The 24,715-nt window shown below is 37.8% G+C and overlaps 2 protein-coding genes across 3 annotated transcripts; one reads left to right on the forward strand and one right to left on the reverse strand.

The window, feature by feature from the left end:
- Positions 1 to 316: 316 nt before the first annotated feature.
- idh3b (isocitrate dehydrogenase (NAD(+)) 3 non-catalytic subunit beta) lies at positions 317 to 8,742 on the reverse strand. 2 transcript variants are annotated; one of them, XM_068314863.1, is made up of 11 exons: positions 8,670 to 8,742; positions 7,646 to 7,819; positions 7,017 to 7,137; positions 6,810 to 6,870; positions 6,570 to 6,702; positions 5,314 to 5,447; positions 4,777 to 4,879; positions 4,538 to 4,684; positions 3,749 to 3,843; positions 3,003 to 3,063; positions 317 to 966 (listed from the first exon to the last, which is right to left on the reverse strand). In XM_068314863.1, the coding sequence occupies exons 1-11, from the start codon at positions 8,709 to 8,711 to the stop codon at positions 889 to 891; spliced, it is 1,149 nt and encodes a 382-aa protein (XP_068170964.1). In that variant the 5' UTR covers positions 8,712 to 8,742; the 3' UTR covers positions 317 to 888. The 2 variants fall into 2 exon arrangements, with proteins under 2 accessions (XP_068170964.1, XP_068170962.1); XM_068314861.1 differs by lacking the exon at positions 317 to 966 and adding an exon at positions 1,345 to 2,347.
- A 2,920-nt stretch (positions 8,743 to 11,662) lies between these two features.
- Positions 11,663 to 23,818, forward strand: wdr1 (WD repeat domain 1). Its single transcript, XM_068315786.1, has 15 exons — positions 11,663 to 11,798; positions 13,149 to 13,270; positions 14,112 to 14,202; positions 14,563 to 14,710; positions 14,862 to 15,042; positions 15,697 to 15,774; positions 16,789 to 16,869; positions 17,104 to 17,337; positions 18,579 to 18,666; positions 19,185 to 19,341; positions 21,644 to 21,731; positions 21,878 to 21,988; positions 22,122 to 22,298; positions 22,467 to 22,611; positions 23,033 to 23,818. The coding sequence occupies exons 1-15, from the start codon at positions 11,783 to 11,785 to the stop codon at positions 23,137 to 23,139; spliced, it is 1,824 nt and encodes a 607-aa protein (XP_068171887.1). The 5' UTR covers positions 11,663 to 11,782; the 3' UTR covers positions 23,140 to 23,818.
- Positions 23,819 to 24,715: the final 897 nt, after the last annotated feature.

Below are 24,715 nucleotides of genomic sequence, written 5' to 3' on the forward strand. Positions count from 1 at the left end.
TTAAATAATTGAAGATTAGTACTAATGTTGTGCATAATTTTTTAGCTGTAAGTAGGATGACCATTTTTATCATGCTTGGCTTCCAATAGAGCGAATGTAAAGTTATTGAGTTGTATGTTGGTGGAATTGCAGTGCATAAATCAGTTAAAAAACACACTAGAAATTGGTGAGTTTCGGTAAAACATTTTTCTGGTGTGCAGTTATGCCACAAATTCATTGAAGGTCAAATGTACAGTATTCTAAATGTGCTGTTTTCAGTCTTTTATTTTGCTAACTGAATAACTTTGGGTTTGAACTGTTGGTTTAAACATAAATGGATGAAAGCATGATCCTTTCAACTTATTCTTTATGGTTATGCAAACTTGGTCACATGCAAGTACAGTAATGGTTTCACATAACAAGATATTCATTTTTATATTTTCTAGGTTCCCAACACACTGAAGTTGCACATTCGGACACACACACCCTGGCTTTAATGTAATTTAATGCTTATGGCAACCACCTTAAGCATTTGATAAGGATTAAGGTTACAGTAACTAACAGTAACACAACACTGAAATAAAATGTACAGTATAATTTATTATTCATATCTCAACATAAATTAAGAGCATTAGAGCTAAAACTTGAACTTCAATAGTATAAATGCATACATTATGTTTTTACAGCACACATTACGTACTAGGTATGCCAGTGAGGAAATGTATGTGTTAATTATGAGACCGCATTCTTTTCTAATAGTCTTTTCTTTACAAATTGTGTAAGGCTCATTTGAAAACCAGTTTGGATATCATAGCTGTCAATCTGAATTTAAATTGGAAACAACAGAAGGCAAATTAAAAAAATAAAGCATGTGCATTTCAGCAGCTGACACATTTGCAAACACAAGGCTTATACTGCCAGGTTAGCAATGACAGCCTGCGTGAACTCGTCGCTTGTGGCGTAGCCCCCCAGGTCTCCAGTGCGCACCTGTTGCAAACATAAGGACAGTGTGTTACTGTATGCACAGCTGCAGCTACACATGCCCACAGAGAGCATGACAGCCTGCATCTACAGAGCCTTTAAAACTTTTAGTCACAGAAAACACACAGCTGATATTGTAATAACTCATAAATGTACATTTAGAAAGTTGCAAAAGCTGGGTTCTGAAGCTGTGATGTTAATTCTTCTCCTGTGTATTTTTTACATTGGGGAAGACTGAGAATTAGAACATACCAGTCAATATATAGAAAACAAAATGGTTCAATCAAGGACAATCTGAATGATCATTGAAATACTCCATGTTTCTCTTATTCAAAAACAGCAATATCATATCAGATAGAATACAATTTATTCAATTCCCCATCGTACTTGTGAGAAGCTTTATTATGTAAACATGAAATCACCGTAAAAGATTTATCACAAAAGGGAATGAATGTGATAACCAAAAATAAAGGATATGGCACAGTTTACACAATTATGACATTTTGAAATGAGAAATAACACTTTTAATATAAATTTATCTTTAATATAAGGCGGCTAACAACCAACTGCTTTTGGAGTCTGCAGCACAGAAATGGATGATGAAGAAGTGAGAACAGTTTTACATTGTTACATTCATTTTCTTTGAAGGATTCTTATTTCAATCCCTGAAAATGACCGTAATATAAAAATCATGATTTGAAACAGTTCATTTGCTGTCAGAAGACATATTTGGCTTGAAGTCTAAAACTAAGGAGCTCAGGTGAAAAGTGTAATGTCATAAGTGTGTGTTCTGCGTCTCCTCCACCTTGTGTTTATTAGGTACAATGCAGACAAACTGTAATGGTGGAATTTGCTGTATGAACATCTGTTATCAATCGGTACGCTGTTAAAGTTCATTTTTGGAGTTTCAGTTATCGGTGAGGAAATGATCAAAACAAGACAAAAACAAGGTTTAAAAAGAATGATCAAATGACCCGGTTGCTTTACATTTTCCACAATGTATAGAAGTAGAGAGATAACATGATCATTATGGCATTAATACGTTGGTAAACAAGCAACAAGCACATGATGGACAGTAACTATGAGGACAGATGTGAATATGACTCATGTATGATGTAACTGCTCAATTTTTAGTAAGATTATACAGCATCTGGGGTAAAACATGTAAATTAAGACTGAGCTGAGCAAGTGGCACATTGGCATTAGGCAGTGAGAGAGGAAGAGCTTTCTGAAATGCATTAAACTCCTTTTAAATTCACATATTAACACTTGTCAGTGAGAAGTGTGATGAGATATCTCAGTAACTAGTTCGATGACGCAGGTTTTCCACAACAGCACGCACAAAGTCGCCAGTGGTCGAGTACCCGCCAAGGTCTCGTGTCCGTACCTGGGATGCCCACACATACACACAGGATGAAGGGGGACAAGGAGAGGAGGGATGCTTATGATGGGCACAATTCTTAAAAATGATCATTGCTCACACTCATACATTTGCCTCAAATAGAATTTTTGCTCGGAGACACCATTGCTGAAATTAATAATTATGGCACAGAATTAACCATGGATTTTATTTGAGAGGCTGAAGAACACCGCCTGCATGCAAGAGAGTGAGTCAAGGCTGGTTAGTGTCAAGACTGAGATGCTGCAAAAGAATATATTTGGGTCAAGAGTAGAAACACAAGAGTAGAACTAAAGGAAGATGTGAAAGCATGTATGCAATTGCGAATAAAGGTAATCAAAGGCTTTCTAAACTACTTATGTGCAGAATACAGGCTGTTAGACAAAGGCTTGATGGGTGGGTCAAGAACTGCTCTCACTCCACTTTTCTTAAGCTGGTCAAGGCTACTAATTCAAAATTCCTCAGCATCCAAAACATTTCCATGCAGTAGAGATGAACCTACAGTACCTGACCCACAGAAACAGAATGACAGCAGATGGATTGGCTTCAGAGGCAGAACTATGCATCTTATTTTTCTCTGCATGAATTACCAGAAAACATTCTTTTTTGGAGTTAACACTATTAGTGTAACATACATGCTTACCTTGCCCTGCTTGATGACCCTCTTGACAGCATCTGACACCATGTGGGAGTGATATTCAAGGCTGGAACAAATTACAGTGACATTTAAGGAAGAGGCCAGACCACAGGCGTGGTAATTCATGTCACTCCACAGACTGGCTCTGACAACAGGCATGGTAAACATTTGTGTGCATTCGATTCCAACAAAGAATGCAGCACAGAATTTGAAAGTTTTATAACAAACTATGTGGAGTTCCCTCGAGCAAAGTTAAATAGATTGTTGCCGATCGACATGCAGGCAGGTCTCCAGGCTCGCGGACAACATTCTACCGTCTGCCAAGTGCGAAAGCATCCCCCCCTGCTGCCTACAAGGCTCCAACTCATGGAGCATCAGGCTCGCCCACTCAGACCAGACCTCTACCTCCCCTCCTCAGTCTCTCTGTCTCTACCAACAGAGTCCCAGAAGTAGACAACAAATTTACAGTCTTTTAATATAAACTTGATATATATATTGTTTTGCTGAAATAATATGTTGATCAAATATGTGAAAAAAATATATTTGGAGCTTAGTAATAATTATTATAATTCTGACTGTTTTTTGCATGCTTGTGCCTTGAGCAAGATTGGCTCGGGGCCCATGGGAGAAATTATTTATAATAGGGAAACGCCCCAAATGACTGTCAGGGAGGAAGAGACTGTTTTTTAACAGTTTAGGAGGTGTGGTGGACCAGGATTAGTTTATGTACATCTTACAACACGTTGACTCACTTGAGATGCTTGAGCATGTTAGCGGCACTGAGCAGCATGGCTGTGGGATTAGCAATGTTCCTTCCTACAGCTTGTGCAAAGGGATGGCGTGCACCCTAAAAAAAAAGAAAAAAAGACAGGTGATCAAGACTGATCATGTAAGGCAGTGGTCTCCAACCTTTTTAGCACCACAAACCTGTTTAACAGCAGACAATATTTTCAAAGCCTGGACATTAAGATGCTGCGGATAAATACAACAAAATATAATGATACGACCAGCATAATTTTTTTTTTCAAAATATAATAAACATGAAACCAAGTTGCATGAAAACTCAATAGCAGCGTCCTCGTAACATCTCGCCAATGTTTGTTTTTTGTTCAATTTGCCAGCTTGGGAGTGTCAACTTAGTGGTAATGTATTCTGTTTTACTGGCTGAAGCAGTCACATGAGTACCCTTTAAGAAGGTTGCCATGTGACTGAGGCAAGTATCTTGCGGTAAGAATCATAACCGGATGTAGTGGGGACAATCCCGTAATTTTCCAAAACATCATTCAGAATCAGATAATAAATGAAACGGAAACAATGTAAGTTATGTATTCTTTCTGTGCAGCCTGGTACCGATTGACCCACGGACCGGTACTGATCCACAGCCCACGGGTTGGGGACAATGCTGTAAGGGTTGAGAAATAAGTAGTACACTGTTCCAACGCCTATTGCTGTTTTCAGTTTTTGTGTTTAGTCCAAAATAAAATAGAGAAACCAGAATAAATTCAGAGAATGACAAGTTGGGGAAACACAAGGAGACTCACGGTTTCAAACACAGCATACTCTGCACTGTAGCTTTCGCCTGGAACAACTCCCGCTCCTCCAACTAGCCCTGCAGCCAGGTTATCAATGATATTACCATAAAGGTTGGGCATCACCAGCACATCAAACTGGTATGGGTTCTGGACCAGCTACAAAAAACAAACAAAACACAGATTGAACAAGACATGTAAAAACTAAACTTCATGAAGTCATTCATGAATGGAGTTGGGAGAGTGTTTACCTGCATGCAACAGTTATCAATTATTATGTTCTCATATTTGATTTTGGGGTACAGTTGTGCCACCTCTGCACAACTCTGCAGAAAGAGTCCATCACCTAATTTCCTGTAATGAGCAGGAAATGCATTAAATTAGCAGTGTTTAACATGACATTTCAACCAATCCCCACATATAAATCAGTAGATAATTTATCCTCTGTTACTTTGGCGAGTCTAACGCAGTACTGTATATGCAGTTCTGGTTATGTGCTATGAAAAAGATGATCCTTAAAATTATTTTGCCGTTAAAGATTTCTTAAAAAAGGGATTTTCAGAAAAATTTAAGAAGGAAAATTAATAAAGATTTGTTAAAGCAAAAATTTACGAGATATTTGCCCTTCAGAGTTGCGTGTTTCCATGGAAACGGCACAAACTAAAATGAGAATTAATCTGTGTGTAGTGTTTGTGCTTTGGACAAAAAAACTGAACTGATAATGAAATTAGATCATGGATGACGGTGTCCCCCATCATTCAACGGTCAGGAGAGCCTCATCTCCTTACATGATGTTGGCCTTGTGTACAGCTGTGACTTTGCTTCGCCCCTTCTTGGTCGCATAATCAAAGGCGAACTTTGCGATGCGTCGGGACTTCTCTCTGGTGATGATCTTCAAACATTCAATCACTCCTGTCACACTCTAAGATGCAAGAACAGGGTCAAAATTTTAATATTGATTTTCCTGAACATCAACTTCATAATGCAAGAGACTCAAAACAAATTGCATGGGAAATGAAATTATTTGTCCATCTCACATATATCTAACTGTTGTGTCTTATGAGACAGGAAGTCTTAGATAACACATCAAAAAAGGGCAAGGGCTTGTAGAAAAAACGACAATAAAATCAGTTTTAACAGGCTTAAGCTGTATTTAAATTCTAAATAAGAGAGACTTTAAGTGAGTAGAATTCACAGGAATATCCCCATGTCCATTGAATTAATCTAAAAATAGTCACAAACAACCAATAGTATTTTACATAGATAATATAATGTAGCTATACTGGTATAGTGAATTGCCTCCTGCAGCCAAACATTTTGATGTTAATGTTGGGCACAGAATTCCAATAACAGTCAATACCGTTATACTTTTTGGAACAAAAACTACGGTGCTTGCTTCTTGATGTTCGCCAGCGACACATCCTTTTGATGCCTGATTAACGAAATCACTGCAGAATGAATAAATACCCTTGGCAGAAATGTCTTCCTTTCTGATGAAAGACAAGCAATTTTTTGAAGTCTTTTCCAGCTTTGCTCTAATTGACATCCTATTTTCAATTCAGCTGCATCTTAGGTTGTTCTATACTCACCCGTCTTCTTGTAATATTACATTTTTATTAGCCCCCTAAACATGCAGGCCGGCCCACACTTTATGTTGAAACGACTAAATGAAAACTGTTGAGACTAAACTTTGTTTTATCTTTTGCACTCTTCCATATTAGAATGCAGGAATTGTAGGATATTTAATTAAAAATACAGGCCTCTACCTCAAACATCCTTGCCAATAAACTTTCAGAATAAATGGGACAAGAGGATTATCTGAGAAGCAGGGTATGTCTCGGCTCTTTCTGAGTCAGTAGCAGAAAAGATGTTAACTTTCAAGTAAAAAGCACACATGGACAGCCACACTGAGCCATTTTAGCACCTCTGTTACATCGACTCATGTTTGTCTTCATACCCATTTAATGCAGGTATAATCTGTGTGCCTCATGTGTTTGTAAAAGACTGCTCATTCTCCACAGTTGCAGTGAGGAGTGTTGTTTACCTCATGCTCCAGGGAGCTGTACTCTCCCTCCGTCTGTTCGCGGATGATGACCAAGTCCAGGTTGTTATGGCGGGTGTTGTAGCCCGGCAGGCTGTTCACATGGACCACATTAGCAAACAGGTCCAATTTACGCCTGAGGAATTGATGGGTGCTTAGAATTATTTAAAATTACAAGTACAGACAGACAGACACAGACACAGACACACACAAGCACACACACAACCTGATTTTTGGCTTTACCTCAGTCGCATCTCATATGAAGCCAGCTCCCCTTTGAATTCCATGGGTGTGTGGATCTTTCCTGGATAACCATGTCATACACAATGGCAGCAGTCCATAAAGGTCATTTAATTCAAGATCATTGCTGTCATTAAAATAAATCATATCTGCCAATAACATTTGTTGTTAAATGTAAGTGAATTGAGAGAGTGGCTGAAATATAGCTACCCTTCATGGCTACTTTGTTGTTCTTCATAGAGGCTAACACCTGATTTAGCTTCTCCTCGCTGGCCATGTTCTGTACTTCGCTCAGGTGAAACTCCTCAAATTCTACTGGGACGTCTCCTGCCTGAAGACAGAACCAAAATAACTTAAGATCATCATCTCCTGCTACAATTAAATTTTCAAACACATGCTGTAAAAACACGACTCAATGGGTCAAGTTTGGGACAAATATGACGTGGCAACAGTTAAAGCAATATATCTTTAAACTAGATTTGTGTCAAAGAGAAGACACCCCCACTAAACCTAAAATTACATTTTTGCTGATGTGGAAGGACCATGCAGACATATATATTTGAAACAGTTAAAATATTAGAATAAACAAGAAAATAAGATGCACACTTTTAGTCAAATGTGGCATATAGGATTAGAACTTTCGAGGAGCTGTGAGTAAGTTTTATGGTGCCTGGTGAACAAGTTGGAGTTTGAGTACTGTATCTTGCTCAAAGGCACACAGACATGCAGATGGGGGGAACTGGGATCAAACTACTGACCTTCTGAAAAGTGGATGATTATATTCTGAAGAACAGAACAAAATGCAGTGATGAGTTCACCCATGTAACTGTGAAACGCACCTTGAACACATCCTTGACAGCGGTCATGAGCTCAGGTCCTACTCCATCCCCAGGCACCATGGTGACCTTGAAGACAGCATCGGCGCGGGCTGGCGGCGCTTCCGGGCCACAGAGACCAGCAGAAACACTCAGTGGTCGGAGGGCCAGCTGCTGACTCCTGGGTCCGCCAAGACCCTGAAAATGGTAAAGACACAGTCACAACCAGCACAAAATGGTAAACAGTGGTTGTTTTTCTCTCCTTTCTCTCCTTGCCAACCTCACATGCATCACTGCCTCACAAACACATCAGAAATAAAAGTCTTACGAGCATTAAATTCAAAAATTGATCTAATTTTCAAAAACAATTCCAGTTTCCTGTTTCAACATTGAAATATTTGTCTTTGTGCCATTTACAAATACAAATGACGTTTCATTGATTTGAAAATCATTGCATACCGTTTTTATCTACAATAAAACTACCAACTTTCATGGAAATTAGCAGTTATTGCTTCAATGTCACACATAAAATGAGGGAATTAACAAAAAGTACTGCTGTCGGTCTCCACTTCCAAAAAAATGATGCATTTTTATTAAAAGCGACAATGATAGTTGTGATCATTTAACAAAGACTTCCCCCCCATTTTCCAACTGCTGAATATTACACCATATGAATAATAATAATAATTTGATAATAATTTGAGGCAGCAGTGATTTAGACATGCCTCTAAGAGGATGCTGTATGATCGGCCAATGACAAAAATAGCAGACAGGAAATAAGCACTTAAAGAAGAGCTGCCTTCAGCTTTGTCGTTCAGACAACTTGGATTGTTCTTCCGAGCTGACCAAACAATAACGTCAGGTGAGAAAGTCGAGCACGTCTCGACTTTGTTATCGGGGCGGCTGTATGTTGATGGTGACGAGAAAGACTCGAAATCCTTTCACTGGTCATGTCATACAGTTTTAAATGAGCAAAAAGATAATTCAGTCACAATGACTCGTTTCTCCAAAAACAGAACAACCCTGTTCACTTTATCAAAGCGCTCACCTTGGCCAATGTTAACAGGCTACCTCTCAGGACGGCCGCCATCGTCACGGGTGTGAACGACTTCTTCTGTGGTGCTTTGACAACTCTTTTTTTTTTCTTCCTCGTTTGTTTCAATGATGAAGCTTCGAAGCTCATTACCGCCATCTTGTGGATAAGACATCAACCCAAAACATCAACTCTGTACTGCACTCCATTATTTTAGTTTGTGTCTTCCTTTATGTAAAACGTTTAAATCGTCCTTTATTTGTTCTAGAAATTGTGGAGGGACAGCAGCAAGCAGTGCTGCAAGGCTTTACATTTCAATATTACATTACAAATCACTGAATAACAATCTAAAGAGTCTATGCCTCTACTTTTCCAATAACTGTTGGGTAATTTCCTGATTATAATTTTTGTGTTGAGCCATTTCTCCTACATAATCACTAAGTACACTTTGATAACCTGAGCTTTTCTGAATATATGCTCTAAATTCAGAATGAATCTAAATTCAGCTGGATCTATGGTGCCTCTTAATTTATTTTTGTTTTTGGTTCATTTCTCCTATTCTAGGTCGTAAATTAAGTACCTTTAGGATTACAATTAATAAATACTTTATTGACCCCCTTAGGAAAATTATTAGCACATCCTAGCTCACACTTGTTAGTTCAATCACAAAAATCCTTTCTTTCCTAGTCTTTAATCAGTCTTTACAAAATTTAGAATGTACTATGTATGGAGGGTTTTATTTTTTCACCAACACTGCTGCTTTATTTGACTTCAGTTGCCCCTTGAGGACAGATAAAGCTTTCTAAATTGAAATTAATTGAATTGAAATGAACAACAATAAGAGAAAATATGGCTGATACACTCCAACACTCTCCGCATGTAAATTTGCTATAGTCCCATTCATGTTCATTCAAAAATGGGGGCAGGGTGGATAAAGTGGGCCCAATGACAGTGGAAACTAGAAAAACAAAGACAACATAAGAAAAATAGAACATCATTCCTTTCCTTTTAGGTCTGAACGTCATGTTTAGTAATTAAACGACCAAAAAGGTATAGGCTACACCAAAGAAATAAAAAGTTTGCTCAACTAAATGGCTTCCATTCATTGATTTTGACAGTTCTTAAAATTCCCAACACATGGCTGGGAGGGGAAAAATATTAAAACAAAAGAAATCAAACAGGGACACTATCTTTATTTACCAGCAAGAATCCATATCTAGAGACTTTTATGCTCATTTGCACTGATAAAAGATCATTGTTGAGAGGTCTTTACCTTTATGATGAGGTTTAAAAAGTAGGTTAACAAGGGGGTAAATACATGTATATGGTGATGGTTGAGGTGAATAATCAAATGTGAGTGAAAAGGAAGACACACTTAGCTTTGTATTGTTGTAACTTTATATTTGCTGCTACCTTGACCTAACATGTGAAATAGGTTTACCCTAAAATGGTCAGGGGATTCCCAAACCTATTCCAGGAGAGGGGTCCTCTCTGCGGACACACGGGATGATGTCAGCTTTTAAAATCACCAGCATGAAATTGTGACCGGTGGACTCCCCTCTGTCGTTTCTCAAATCGTGCTGCCTCACCTTGTTGGGCATTAAAACTATGACAGCACGATTGTCTCTCGGGGCTACAGCGGTGTGCGTGTCTTTTAGGTTAATTTTACCCTGAGTAAAGCCCTCCAGGCTGATGATCCGACGTTAACAGGTTGCCAAAATTATCACTACATTGACAGCGCTAAACATGAATTCATCTGAAGAATAAATCTTTTGAAACATTTTATACATTACATTATAACAGAGAAGTGAAAGCATTTCTTTGTGCCGCCTCCAATATTAAGTGTCTGGAGTTCTGTGAATGGGAAACAGCTCTGCTTTAATGTGAAGTGTGGTTCACATTTGATGTACAGTACTTGGAATTGACTTATCAGAATGAAGCTGTGTTAGTCCTTAAATATAAAGGAATAGTTTATTAAAAATACTGAGTCTGATTGACTTTGTCCACATCACTGTGCCGAAGGAATCAATATTTTATATTCTATATTAAATATAATATATAAACAGACTTTGCTACATAAGGTAGCAGACATGTTTCCAGCAGCAAAACTAAAATCTGTATTAATAGATTAGGGAGGAAAAAGAAAACCCTTTTATAGGAAATGCCATTCAACCTTTACCTTCTAAACAAGTGCATTTTAAAAGCTCTACGGTGTGAGTATGTTATTCATTGGTACAGCAGTTATTCCAATCAGATAGCCATCAGAAAGTGCAATCCTGTGACAACACAACTCAATTTGTTGGTTTAAACTGTCTTCTACAAAAGCAACTGACCCACAACCCTAGATTCCTTGAACATACCAACAACTAGATCTTGGAATTAAAATTGTATGATTAAAGATGAGAAGGATCGATTTTCACACTGGAACTGTATCAGCACAATTTAATCTACGAGTTAATCTCAGCTGTATGTAGCATTATTATTCATTATCTCACAGCTGCATATTCAATAAGTCCTATACATTTGACTAGATTATATAAATATGTAGATTTGGATTATACTTTCATGTACAGTAATCTAGATCTTATGATGATTCCATTATGTTTTATATTTATATGTGAATTTAGGGAAAACATATTGTAAGGAGTGACTGGTTAGAAGTATGTTTAAAATGTCATTTCTGCTCATGAGACAATTGTTGTCCAATTTTTACTATCTTTAATTTTTTTTTGGGGGGGGGCAATGCTAACACATCACATAAATAGAATGATTTTAATTTTTTTTAAAATCAAGATCATTCAAAGAATTTGAAATCCCTGTATATGCAAAATTAAAATAAAAAAAACAACAACAACTTTGGTCTTTTGCACATAAAGAGCACACTAAGATTGAAGGGTGCAGTTTGACAGGTGGCCTTCAGACAGAAATTGGGTTTAACTTTGCCCACTGAAGGTAGCGTACGGCTGGTAGCTGACGGCGTCGCGTATGAGTTTACTATATATGGACAAAGCCAGGCAGGGAGAGCGGTGCTCTGGCTTCCGTGTTTGTGTGATCAGGGTGTGATCGCTTTAACTCCTCTGTTTCATTCATTTGTAAGAGTAACGCTAAATAAGTGACCAGGAAAGAAGATGTCGATGACACAGAGTAAGTTGTCTTTATTTATAAGAGAAACGGTTGAGAAAAAAATGCAATAAAACTCTTTTTGGCCACATTTCCGCTATTCTTCACATTTAGCTAGTCAGACAGGTAGCTAGCTAGCTAGCTAGCCTCGCCCATAGCTGCATGAATTTTGACACCTCTCGTTTATGAATAGGTATTGTGTGGTTTTTAGTTTTTGTTTGCACTCGGTGTTCTGATGCTGAGATGAGGTTGGTCAAAAAGCAACTAATTCTAGGTTAAATTAACGCTCGCCAGTTGAGCTATTGGCCAGTCGAAAGAAGGAAGTCGTTGCGCTGTTGTTGTGACATGTCCAGACTGGACTGGATGACAGTCAGGAATTCTTCTTGGCTTGTGATCATCAGCTCCCGCAGCCTTCCGAACGGGATCGAACCAAAGACCTTTAACCATAAGTTTGCCGTCAGGTATTGTGCACATGATGTTTTTATGAAACAGAGGAAAAGCACGATCATTAGCGTATCTTGCGTAAAATCCAGTCAATAATCAGTGTTACGATTTACATACGGAGTTCTTGTTGGGTTTCAGCGATTGCTGGAGAACACGTGTTTATCTGAAATTTTTTTAGGTATTTGTAGACAAGATATCAAGTTATCCAGGGATTTAAGTGTAATTTTGTACAGTTACATTTTTCATCCTTGCTGTCACACACACACACACACACACACACACACACACACACACACACACACACACACACACACACACACACACACACACACACACACACTCAAAGGGCTTGTAAACATGTGAGTGATGGCGAGATGGCTGAGCAATGGGCAGCCATGTAGTAGTGCCTTAGAGGAGCAGCTTGTGTGCCTTGCTCAAGAGAACTTCAGCAGTGCTCAGTAGGTGAACCAACACCCCTCCGGCTACCCGTTCACGTTCCAGAATTTTTGATCCACCCTTGTCTTGAACCAACCACTCAGTGTCATCACACTGTTGGTGGAAATCATAAAAAAGAAATAAAAAAATGAATAGAGGTGTGTGTGTGTGTGTGTGTGTGTGTGTGTGTGTGTGTGTGCGCGTGCGTGCATGAGAGCGTGCAAGAGAGGATCAGCTTGCTCTTTCCAGTTTTGTGCAGGAAGGAGAGCGCACACCTGTAGGTTGATAGTGTTCAGGTGATTGAATGTCCCTTTTCACATAAGCTAAGACTAAAGTCTCAAGATAACAGTTAAGATCTCTGAGATTTTATTGGACTTCGTAACATCATGTTTCGGCAAACAATCCCTTAAAGAATAGTTCAGGTTAAAAAACTCATTGTTATTGTATGGTTATTTAACATGAATACTAAGCTGTGTCTTTGCTTCTTTTTGTTAGAAAGTGTATTTGCCTGCCTCCCGCAGACAGAAAGGGGAGTTGCCAAAGTGATTGGTGGTGACCCAAAAGGCAAGAACTTCCTGTATACCAATGGGAAGTGTGTCATAATCAGGGACATAGAGGTAAAGTTCACATGTGCTTGCTTGTCTTGCCTACATGACATACCAATCTGGTTCCACAGTGATGTCTTTACTCATTAATTGTAATAGATGGCTTTGATTATCCTGAATCTGGTTTAAGAAATTGCCATTGACCTTAACAGCAGAATTTTTCTGATCCGGTTCACATCTGATTAGATCTGATTTATTTTTTCCCTTTTTTCTTTTGTGATGGAGTATTTCATGTCTGACTCATTTAACTATCTCCATTTGTAATATTTGATGAAAGTAATTTCTTTATAGTCTCACCAAACAGTGCTAATGTTTTTTTTCCACAATAATATGCAAAATTTGTTTGTGTCATTTGAAAATATTAAACTTCAGTGAAAAACGTAGTACAGTTGCTTTAAGTATTTTGTAGAAATGGTCCTGCGTAGCTGCTGCGAGTTTATGCACATTAAAAATATAGATTTTATTATGAACAATAGCCTTTGTCAGTCCCCAGGCTGCAGCCCCATTTTTTGGCTGCATTGTAATCCCCTCTCAGATGGTGCCACATGTAGCTTGGCCAAATGGAGCACAAGCTCTGCACCTTGAATCACACCATCCAAATGAACTTTAAACATGACTGGTCTGAGATTTTTTTTTTGAGAAATTTTTTCCTGAAGTAGTTGCCACAAAATGTGATGAACATTTAAAGTGTCAAACGTAATGGGTTATTATTTATACCTAATAGAAGTAATGACCAAATTCATGAAAATAAAACCAAATAAATTAATAGTTCTACTTGTTCTGTCTTAATTTAGATGGAAAACGCATTATGTCATTTGTCTTACTGATGTGTCATATATCCCATTTTTTCCAGAACCCAGCTATAGCAGACATTTACACCGAACATGCCCTGCCAGTTAACGTTGCCAAGTATGCCCCGAGTGGATTTTATATTGCATCTGGAGGTATATAATCAATCTATGAACATGCCAACAAATGCGTTTTTAAGCAGTTACCACAGTTGTGTTAAGTAAATTACATTTTTATTTTGGAAAAATCATTAATTTGACATTCAGTCCTTGGTAGTCATGACATTCTCAGTGCAAATGTATTCACACAGTAAATTAGGAATTAAAAACAGTGCATTGTGCTCAGTATACATTTTACAGACCAGTTCTGTGAGATTTTATTTCCTTCCTAACTTGTCATAGTTTTTAACAACTTTAACACAGGAAGCTTTCAGCTTATAAATTAGTGTACTAAAGGAAATAAAAAAAATGTTAATGTTAATGCTCCAATACAGTATTTGTTTTCAAATATTTTAGATATGTCAGGAAAGCTCCGTATCTGGGACACAACCCAGAAGGAGCACAACCTCAAGTACGAGTATACCCCGATTTCTTGCGAAATCAAGGACATTGCATGGTCGGGGGATGGCAAAAGGATCGGCATTGTTGGTAATGGAAGACAAAAGTGAGTAGGAGGGGTATCATGATTCTCCACTTCATATGACACGTATCAAGGCGTTGTAATAAATATGAATGAATGAATGTGTTTTTATTGTTCTCTTCGACATCAAGTATATATACTTTGAACAATTGTACGTATATGTATCTCTTCATAGTTTTGCGTCAGTGATCCTGTGGGATACCGGCTCTACAGTAGGGAACATTTCAGGCCATTCAAAAACGGTTAACAGTATAGACATAAAGCCCACACGCCCTTTCCGCATTGTCACCGGTAGTGATGACACCACCGGAGGCTTCTTTGAAGGACCTCCCTTCAAGTTCAAGTGCTTTTTAAGAGTGAGTTGCAGTCATTTTCTTTATTTCTTTCTGTTCTGTGGAAGTGTAATTTTGGAAAGTGATTATGCTATAACTCAAAGCAAAAGCCAAGTATCACCAACTTCCTGTGTTGGTTGCTACAAGAGGTTGATCTTGACAAGTGGGGACACAAGAGTGTATTAAGGAAAGTTTCTGTAACGATAAGCTGTCACCAACTGTTTTATTGTTGATTTCTGTTGAAAATGTCTGTCATCTGGTGGTATTTGTCACCATAGTTTTGTTTTTCTTTCACAACATTTTATAACCCACTCTCTAAATTAAGTTAAAGGTTGTGTGTCTTTCTTAAGAAGAAGTCTCAAAGACATCACATATTGTATATCTTGCCAGGGTGGAGATGGTTGTATTGGAATAAAGTTTCACCCAGCTCAAAGGTCCTGTAGCTGGACCTTTTTTTTTTTACACAGAATCCTTTTTTGTAAATATAACAATCCATTTATTATGCTCTTAATGTTAATTGCTCTGTGTACAGGTAATGTAATATAAATCATTGAACACATTTAGAATCTAAGGTTCTTTGCCAAATACACAACGTTGTACTTTATATCAACATGCACTTTCTTTTTGGGTAAATAAACTATTTTTCTCTTACTCTCTCCCCCTCGATGATCGCTAAAGGAGCACAATAATTTCGTCAACTGTGTGCGCTTCTCCCCAGATGGAAAAGTCTTTGCTACAGCAGGTGCTGATCGCAAGGTGAGTGATCGCATTACTATGTGACCTTATCGAAAATAAATTTATGACAGACTCGGACTTCATTTTACTTTAAGGAAGTAGTGCATCCCTGGGATGCGCTTCAAAAAAATTTGTGCATCCCAAACAGAATATACGGTAGAAGCGTATGCAAGGATTACGTTTTGCCAATAGTACAATATTAAAACTAAACAAACTTAATTTTATTGATTTTATTAACAACATAACTGTAAAAAGAGAGTAAAATTGTATATTTTATCAAAATGTTAAAGCCTGGTATTCATTTTAAGAAAAACAGTTTTGGGGAAAAAAAGATTAAATAGTTGTTGTTTTTTTCACTTTTGATTATCACTCAATAGTTTTCTTTGCCTTTTAATTCATATATTGTATTCTCCTGTGGAACCAGGACCAAGCTGAGAGCCTTCTCCACACAAGTTTCAGTAATATCTATCAGTAATATCTTTCTTTCTTCATTAGCTTTTGATTGATTTTTATTCAAGAAAGCACTCAATGTCACTTTTTCTCCAACTTTTGCATCTTTTTTGAAGGCATTGTGATAATTAACCAACCTTTATTTGTATTGCGCTTGATTACATCAGCACACATTTCACAGCACTTTGACTGAGAAACCCGACAGGACGCTCCAGAGCAAGCATAAGTGACCGTTTAAGTGGAGAAATGGAAAAATTGTGAATATTTTTGTTGAATGGAAATGGATTTTATATCCAATATTATATAACGGAAAAAGGTAGCATCAAATTTTTGATATCGCAAGTATTTAAAGCTTGCGTCCCAGGTTGTGTGATGATTGTGCTTCCCTGTCAAAAAATGTGCGTTATAGACGCAAGGATGCACGCAAACGAGAACACTGCGCACTTAATCAACAATTGCTGTGATATTTAATGAAATTATACAAATCTTTTAAAATTTTTTGAAGTGATGTAAAATATCAAAAGTGGCAGTTGCTTACAGTGAACAAAATGTTGCTCATCAAGTTAATGCATGTCATTTGCACAGATAACCATTTATGATGGATTGACGGGTGAGTTCATAAGCTCACTTGGAGGAGATTTTGCTCACAATGGAGGAGTCTATGCTGTAAGTCATAGTTTTTATTTTTTTCAGGTAAAATAATTGATATTCAGGATTTTTTCTTTTATAGATGAAACATATAGAGTAAAATCTGTGAGAACTGTATTCTGGATGGGGATCCATTTTGCGTAGTGTGTGTTGTCAGAAAAATACATCTTTCCCTGTTCAAATTAGACATTAGATGGCTGCTTCTGTTCTCAAGTTACTTATTTAATCTCGGTTTAAATGTACATCCTGCAGATCAGCTGGAGTGGTGACAGCAACCAGCTGATCTCTGCTTCAGGGGACAGGACGGTGAAGCTCTGGGATGTTGGTGCAGGTAAGGCCGTCACCACCTTCAACATGGGCAACGAAATGACGGACCAGCAGCTGGGCTGCCTGTGGCAGGACGACTACCTCCTCAGCATCTCCTTGAGTGGATTCATCAACTATCTGGACAAGAACAATCCTGACCGGCCTCAGCGTGTCATTAAGGTCAGATTCAGAATTCAAGGTTTTTACCTGTTTTTCACCACTGAAACTGATTAAACTGTTAAAGGTGGTATCATCTTTCTTAAATTGTCAAAAGCTTCTAAAAAGCAATGGCAGCTTTTGCAAAAAATGCTTTTGGTGTAGCTTTTAATTTTGAAAATCTAGAAAATTTTATTCAAGGTGAAAATCAGACGTTTAAAATCCATGGAAATACAACATACTGTGTCCCCAAATGTGCAAATGCAGATTAGTAAATCTTAATCCTTTTGATTTCCATTCTTTAAGATGGTACATCTTACCATCATCTACCCATGTGTCAGTTCTAGCCCTTGTGTTATTATCTTGTTTTTACTTCAGGCATACTGTATGTTGACCATAGTAAATACATGGTACCCTGGTTTCCATGTTTTTTTTTGTTTTTATCTTTCAAATTAGGTGATCCTTGATAAAGATGATTGTCTGGAGATCATCCCACAAACTGTACATAATGGCTTCACCAAATTTTACACATATTTACTTCAGACAAACCTGTGTAAGGGACTAGTAAAGGGGCAGAAGAAAAGTGAACTCATTGCACAAGTGGTCTTCTATTCATAACAAAACAGACTCAATACCCCAAAATAGGGCTGTCATGACCCAAAAGTCTGCTTTGGGTCTATTCCTGAGAAAAGGATCATTTGCACATGCCAGTTAGAAGAGTGGGTGTGTCAGTTAAGCGTATTGCATGTGTTGACTGAGTGTGAAACAGGACTATGAAAGAGCATTCATTGTGTGAGTCTCATTTTAAAAATGGTCATGAGCCCAGGTTTAACTATATAATTGGTAATGAAGAAATGCCATTGGGATTTTTGATTTTTCTGTTTCCTTGGTTACAAGTTGGACTCATTCTGTTAGTGGGATTTGTCTGAGGAGAGTTTCCAGCGTATGATTCCCAAATTTCAATTTAAAAAATAAAAATAAAACTTGATCTGGACATCTCCCAATTCTTGGATAGATGATTCTTCACATTTTAGAAATTTTATTTCAAATTTTTGAAACTTAACCCTTTCTCGGTTATGCTGTTAACAGCAACCTGAATAACTTGTCTCTTCTGTGAGATTCACCTGTGACAGGGTATTATCAGTATTGTCAGTCAAGTCTTGCCTGTTCTTTAAGTGCTGTTGAATCCTTAAATTCAAACGGAAGATTTCGTTATGTGTCTATATTAATGTATTTGTAAAAACATGTACTCGTTCATTTTACAGGGCCACAACAAGTCCATTCAGTGTGTGACTGTTCACAGTAGTGATGGAAAACAGGAGATCTTCTCGGGTAGTAACGACGGACGCATCAATATCCTTTGATGACCAAAGGTTTTCAATCTTAGAAGCCACTCAATGTCTCATAAATCAAAAATGATTTTTATGCAGTATCGAGATTATCTTTTGTTTATTTAGAGCTGTCTTGGTGGATGTAGCACAAAGTTAAGAAAAAATTATGGGTGTCAAATCAGATCCCACTTTCCAAACAGAATGATAACAGAGCAGATTTGTTCTCCATATTTAAAGTTCAACTGACTCTGGGATGGAACTTAAATATCTAGAGACCTTTAGTTAACCAAGAGGATTAAATATTGCATGAAAAGTAGTTGGCAATTGCACAATTCTCATCTGTCTTTTTCTTTAAAAAAAAGAAAAAAGAAAAAAAGTCAATGTTAAGCACTTTTTGTGGATTTGTAGAGTGATGTAATCAACATTGGTTGATGGAAAAAAAAGTTGCTTGTTTTCTGCTGTGACTAGATGGAATTGCTTCTTTCCTGCCATATTTAATATCCATTTCCAAGTTTATATTTTCCTTATCAACTGCATCACATTTTTGGGATGCAGACACCGGGGAGAATGACTGCTTCTCAGGGAACGGTCACACTAACCAGGTGAACCAGATGAAGGTCGATGAAGATGCTGAGCTAGTAACCACCAGCTTGGATGATACACTGCGATACACCGACATCAGAAAGAAAGACTACAGGTAGGGTTGTGACCTGCTGTTAGGCAGAGAACTGTGAGATGGACTGGTCTGGGATCCTTGATGCTCTGCAGTTTATTTAGAAGACTGTTGTGTGCAAGAAAGCAAATGAACATTTAAATGAAGCTTTCTTTAGAGTAGTTGGTAATGGACAAATGTGCCAACATTTTGTGATGTAATATGAGGATAATCCTTGATTCATTTATGTTTTACACCCCAAAGCTGTTTTGAGCAAATCTTCATTGTTTCTGAAATTTATTTTTTAAAACTTGTATTTTGTACATTAAAATGCTGTCCAGCATTCATGAGCCTGTGTAATTCTACAGTAGTACATTGATGTACAGTGGTACCTCTACTTACGAAATTAATTGGTTCCGGAAGAAATTACGTAAGTAGAAAATTACCCAAGTAGAGACGCGTTTTCCATGCAAATGCCCTAATCCATTCCAAGCCCACAAAAATTCCGACATAAATGTTTTGTAAAGCATATAAATGCATCAAAACATGTAACAAATACATGTTACGATTAGATTATACACAATAAATGAGAGTTGTGCATAACGTAAAACACAAATAATAGAGTAAAGAATAATAATGACTCTCATTTACCTTTTAACTTCTGTCCTCATTTTTTGGACTCTTTGGTTCATGCACTCCTATCTCACAATGCCGAACAACAGAGTGAATTCCAGTCCTCCTTTTGTACTTCTCCAAGCACCCACGCGATGCCTTAAACTCCTTAAACTTCTTTTTGTTATAATAACGTGTCGATTGTAGATGCATTACGACCATATTCTTTGGCGAGATCAACCAAACGCATCCCTTTCCCATGCTTTTCTATGATCTCTTGTTTGTATGGACAAAGAAACTCTTTTCTTCGTCTTTTCTTTTCCTCTTTTCTCCGTCACTTTCTTGGGGTCCATAGCGAATACGTACTCAAAAAGTTATTATATTTGCGCAAAACTATCAGAACACCTCACGGATCAAGTGCGGAATGTCGACACACTCCATAAGCACCGTTCTAGCTCCACACAGAGCTGGAATGGCACCCTCTTAGCCAATGGGATGACAGGAAGATATGTAATAGGTAATAGCCAATGGCAAGAGCAGCTATTTGAATGTTGCGTTCAGGAACCTGTGGGAGATTTGAGTATCAGTCCATACTGTGTTTTTATTCGAGTATCAGCCGATACTGTGTTTGTACATTACGTAAGTCGAAATTTCTTTCGTAAGTAGAGGTAATATTTTCCTGCTGAGAAATTTTGTAAGTAGAAAATTTCGTAAGAAGAGACATTCGTAAATAGAGGTATCACTGTATGAGTTTAATTCATTCCATTGTTGAGCTCGTAAGTCGATCTGCTTGTATCTCAAACAGATTTTCCCCATTTAAAATGACTAAAATAATTTTTATCTGTTCTTGTAAAAAAGTCCCAAACCCTCTAAATTATTTTTAAAAATCCAAATCACGTGACTACCTACTAAAGATTCATAATGTGATGAAGCCGTTCATCTCTAAGCGCAAATAAGTGAGGGATTAATGTAATTTATTATTAAGTTACTGTAAGGAAACAAATTATGAAAAGAAACACAGAGGACACGACCTACGTCTTTACTCCCTGAACAAATGAGACCAAGATGCGGTCTCAGCTGATGTTTTACCCATCCGCCAACTAACAGTGATGTCCAGAAACACGACCCATAACTTGAATTTCTGCTAATATATAGAACAAAAATATGGACCGAGCGATGACTTGTATCTCAAAAAACTTGAATGTCAAGTCGCTTGTATCTCAAGAAACTACTGTATTTTTCTTCAGGATGTGTTTAATAAGGGTGGCGCAGTGGTTAGCGCTGTCGCCTCACAACACGGCGGGTCCGGGTTCGAGTCCCGCTCTGTGCGGAGTTTGCATGCTCTCCCCGTGTCTGCGTGGGTTCTCCGACGTCCTCCCGCCTCATGCGCTTCAGGTTAATTGGCCGGTCCCAAATCGCCCATAGGAGTGAGTGTGTGTGTGCGTGGTTGTACGTCTTTGTGTGTGGGTCCGCGGTGCACTGGCGTCGTGCCCGGAGTGTCCCCCGCCTCACGCCCCATGCCAGCTGAGATAGGCTCCAGCTCCCTGTGACCCGCTGCAGTGGATTCAGCGGCAGAAAATGAATGAAATGTGTTTAATAAGATCATTTGGAGAGTCTTTCCTTTAAAGTTCAACTGGATATTTGCCGTCAGGATTCTATAAATTATCCTCATCTCAGTGTTGAAATTAATGTATGCATCAATGATTAACGTTACCAATCCAACTGTTTTTTTCAGAGCCTGTGATATAGAAAAGATGGAATTCCAGCCTAAAACACTGTCGGTAGCACCAGGGAAACTTGCGTTGGTCGTGTCCATTGGGCAGGTAATCTCTGTCTTCTTTCATACCTCAAGACATGGCACTTAGCTTTGGCATGCTCCTAGTGCCATGTTTCATATAGGAAAATTTGATCTTTAATCTCATTTTACTGGAATTGTTCATCACTTCTTTATTTATTTTTTAAATTCTAGATTGTTTTGCTGAAGGGCAAGAAGAAAGTCTTCACATTGAGCAATCTTGACTATGAAGTGGAGGTTGGAGCTCTCCACCCTCAGGGTACCACTGCTGCAGTGGCAGGGGCAGTAAGTAAACATAAAAAAGATAATATGAACTATCAATGCTTTGGAGTTAAACAGCATTCACTTGTGTTTCAGAATACAGTTCTCCTTTTGTGAGTCATCTTTTTTCCATCTTGTTTTTTTTTTTTTTTTTTAGGATGGCAATATTCGTCTATACTCCATTCAGGAAGACACACTGAAGAAGGAGGATAAAATAATCAATGTCCAAGAAAAAAAGATCACCAACATGGCCTACTCTGATGACGGAGTCTATCTTGGTGTCATAGACGAGGGCAAAGCAGCTTCAGTTTTTACTGTGGCTGATGACTATGCGGTAAAAACCATCAGTTTGTCCTATTTCGTTTTTCATTTTCTGATTTGGATGGTTTTTATGGAGGATTTTTATTAACTCAAAAACTGATTTTTTTGAAATGGGAGTACATGTGTAAACCCAGCTATTGCCTGTACAGTTTATATTCTTGTTTGGTTTTTTTCTCACCAGCTCAAAAATCGGTTTTATGGACATCATGCTAAACCGGTGTGCATTGCCTGGTCACCTGATAATGAGCACTTTGCAACTTCTGGGATGGACATGTTGGTGTGTGTCTGTACTGTTGCTAACTCAGAAAGAATTATCAAACTGAAAGGTAGGCTAAACAAGTGCACATGAACATCCACTCATGCTTGGCTGTCTCAGTTTGAGCTATACATTACAACTTAACCAAATTTGGAACACGAGCAACAGGACAATCTTGGATTACTACAATCAAAATGAAATCCAGAATTAGATTGAGTACCCAGTGGTGCAGTTTGTACAGTTCAGTGAAATTTAAATTGAACATATTTGTCATGATAGATTGAAAACATGCTAATTGTAGTCGGGTGAAGACATCCTCAACATTGTGCAATTAATTACACATTGTTGACGTTTTCAACAATTTGTAATTGGACTTTAATGGAACATATCTTAAACCTAGGTGAGGAATTGGAGGATATTGACTGTAAGGATAAGTTGCCTTCAAATGACTCTTGTTTTCTAATAGTTGTTTCATGCTTTTATGACTGCAGACGCTCATCGGATGCATCATGTCAGCAGCTTGGCCTGGTTAGACAAGCAAACTCTAGTCACCACCTCCCATGATGCCTGCATCAAACAGTGGACTGTCAAATACTGAACTACAAGCAGACAAACATCCACATCTCCAGGGGCAAGGACTACTGTAGACCACAAGCTTCCTTGTTTAAAACTTCATTTTTGCTGTTGAAACAATGTTTTAACTGTCTGTAAACATCTGAATTGTAAATGGTTATGGTCTGGTACAGCCCCCATAAAAAATATTTCACTTGGATGCAAATGAACTGAACTTATAGGGGCAAAAAAAGAATATAGTGTAACAATGAATCTAATTGAATCATGGACCCAGGAAAGTACAGTATTCACAAGCTTTTCATTCCATCATTGTGACAGCTGTCATTCTGTTTAACTGAAACTGATTGTGGTTAGCTCAATGCATCCAAACTTAACTATAAAACAAAGGTGAGGGTTTTTTAAGGGTTGGAAAGAAATTCAAAACTTTTGGTTACATTCCAGAAATGAGAACTTTTTAGGGGGGGTGTTTCTTTGCTTTGTCATGTGTTTCATACTTTATGTGACTCATAATCCCTCCTGTTTTGACTGGGGAGCAATAATAGAAAGTGAGATGACAAAACATAGTTAAGATGCTGTCTCTCAAAGCTGAAAGTTCTGCATTGGGAGTTGGTCTCACTTGGCTTATCACTGATATTTTTCCCATGCCTTTATGCATTTACTTCCAAGCTGGAAGTTGTTCATTAATAATAAATACTTTTTATGCATCTCCCTTTCATTCAGATTTGTTTGTCCAAAGAGAATATTCATTCCTGCATTCAGGAAAACAACCAAAATATGGGTGTGTGACAGACAGAGCAAACGAGAAAGTACTTTAAAAGCATTTAGATCTTTTTCCAGGACTTCTGTCTGGCTCCGACTAATGAATATTACAGGACTGGTCATTCTTTGTGCCCACCTGACTGATTTAATCGATCATTTCTGAAATATTTGAGGGAACCAATGCTGTACTATTTCACTTCAATGATACTAGATAAGGACCCACTGACAGGTCCATTGCTTTCTCAGAGTCTCAAGAACCCAGTGGTATTATGGCTGTACTTGAGCCACACAGCTGGGAAGAACAGAATGATTAAATAGAATACATTTTATAATTTAAATATATATTGTAGAATTCTTTATAAACTGCTAGAGCAAGCTTCTTTATCAAACTATAAAGTTTTATATACAAAATAAAATGTTCTAGAATTAAAACTTAAAAAGTTATTTTGATTCCAGTCATCAGATGTTATCTACATTCTAGAACAGTGGTTCTTAACCTGGGTTCGATTGAACCCTAGGGGTTCGGTCTCGGGTTCGGCGGAGATGGAGGTAATTTCATGTGAGTTCATGCACTGTCTTGGTTTTGTTCTTTGAAAAAGGTGACATTAATGCACAATTCATTAAATACTCCAGTAAAACATATACTTATGTCTTGAATTTGAAACAAAAACCTCCAAGGTGAAGAACCACTGCCCTAGAATCTAGAGTCATGTACAGTATAAGAAGCATGACTTCTTTGTAAAATCAAATACATTTCCTGACTCTAACAAAATGCATTAACATTACATTTTTGAATGGTTTGTTCATTACGAGGTTCCTTGCGTTGAAACTCAGCTCAACAG

Source organism: Antennarius striatus, chromosome 5 (assembly GCF_040054535.1).
Source record: "Antennarius striatus isolate MH-2024 chromosome 5, ASM4005453v1, whole genome shotgun sequence".
NCBI lineage: Eukaryota > Metazoa > Chordata > Actinopteri > Lophiiformes > Antennariidae > Antennarius > Antennarius striatus.

Coding starts and splice junctions, on each gene's coding strand:
- idh3b (XM_068314861.1), bottom strand. CDS start 8,711: ATGGCGGCCGTCCTGAGAGGTAGCCTGTTAACATTGGCCAAG. Junction 6,871..7,016: donor CAACAAAGTAGCCATGAAGG/GTAGCTATATTT, acceptor ATGGTTATCCAG/GAAAGATCCACACACCCATG. Junction 2,348..3,002: donor GGGTCATCAAGCAGGGCAAG/GTAAGCATGTAT, acceptor TGGGCATCCCAG/GTACGGACACGAGACCTTGG.
- wdr1 (XM_068315786.1), top strand. Junction 15,043..15,696: donor AGTTCAAGTGCTTTTTAAGA/GTGAGTTGCAGT, acceptor TGATCGCTAAAG/GAGCACAATAATTTCGTCAA. Junction 21,989..22,121: donor CTGCTGCAGTGGCAGGGGCA/GTAAGTAAACAT, acceptor TTTTTTTTTTAG/GATGGCAATATTCGTCTATA.